At 46.0% G+C, this 1202-nt stretch overlaps 1 protein-coding gene across 1 annotated transcript; it reads right to left on the bottom strand.

The window, feature by feature from the left end:
* Window positions 1-172: 172 nt before the first annotated feature.
* PPTG_19819 (hypothetical protein) lies at window positions 173-1153 on the bottom strand (the record flags this gene model as incomplete). Its single annotated transcript, XM_008918453.1, has 1 exon — window positions 173-1153. A coding segment is annotated over one exon (836 nt), but the record flags the coding sequence as incomplete, so codon positions are not given.
* Window positions 1154-1202: the final 49 nt, after the last annotated feature.

Below are 1202 nucleotides of genomic sequence, written 5' to 3'. Positions count from 1 at the left end.
AGATCAACAAAGCTCATAAGTAGCTTTCTAGACAGCGAATCATTCTTGACTCAGCATTCCTAGTTTTATCTTACAATCAATGCCGGAATTGGTGAAGGCAATATTAGATGGTCTAACGTTATTATTATTGCTCAAACCAGAGTAGCACCTAGCGCATTGGCTGCGAAAAAACGGGACACCTGAACAATATCCATTATCCAAATAGAAAAAAAGCTAACAAGATTTAGTTGCAAAATTCATTTCGATTTGAGTACGATTTCGCAAAGCGATACCAAGAACGATATCGCTAAAATCAGTTGATTTCTTCTGAGCCTTCCTTACGATTGCATAGGTCTGTGTAAGGCTGTAATCATGGCCATTAGTTGGTTCTTGTACTGAAGAGCCGATATACGCTCCAGTCTTTCACGATCCCCACGCTCAACCTCTCTACGCTCAGCATCCACTTGAGCTTTTACAACAAGTTGGATCATCTGGTTGTACAGCTTCATGATTGCCGTCCGCGTAACTCTTATATCCGGACGTGGTTTGGAAACGAATGGCATCAGCGATGGTACATTCGGAACCGTAGGGCTGGGGTGAGAAGGGAAACTTGGATCATACCTGATGGATCCTACACCAGGATCACGAGGGGTCCGCACGGTAGCTTTGTCAACAACGACATCGTTGCCATGATTGGACCCAACAAGGGCTGTTGAGTATCCGAAAAAACTGGGGCCATCCTGAAGCATTTCTGGAACGTTAACCCTGAAGCTAGCAGAACGGCCGGGAAGGCGTCTACGGTCTGGTCTCACTTGCTCATGATTTTCTTGTTCTGGCGCACTTGAAATACTTTGTAACTTGCGTGACGGAATTGAACGTGACCTGGCTATTCTCGAGCTTTGAAGATTGTCAATCTGGCCTTTGATTCGTCTAGCTTGTGCTCGAAGCGCTGGAAAAGAGGAGGAGGGATACGACACCGACCATAATCCGACGAATTTTCGGCGCAAACTAGCCATAGTGCGATCACCCCATGAACGCTCCTTCCGAGAGGCATAAAGCTCCACAGCATTAATCCACTCCGCAGTGCAGACCGGTAGCAGCTCTTCGAGAATGGCCAGCAGAAGAGATATCTCGTCTTTGCTATAGTTTTTATACCCACGGGACTTCGGCATCTGCATACATAACACGAAAGATTAGCACTTGTTAGCTCAGACTAGTATCGA

The sequence above is a fragment of the Phytophthora parasitica genome (assembly GCF_000247585.1).
Source record: "Phytophthora parasitica INRA-310 unplaced genomic scaffold supercont2.208, whole genome shotgun sequence".
Lineage (NCBI taxonomy): Eukaryota > Oomycota > Peronosporomycetes > Peronosporales > Peronosporaceae > Phytophthora > Phytophthora nicotianae.
The sequence above is the reverse complement of the archived record's forward strand: the minus strand, read 5'-3'. Positions and strand labels throughout refer to the sequence as shown.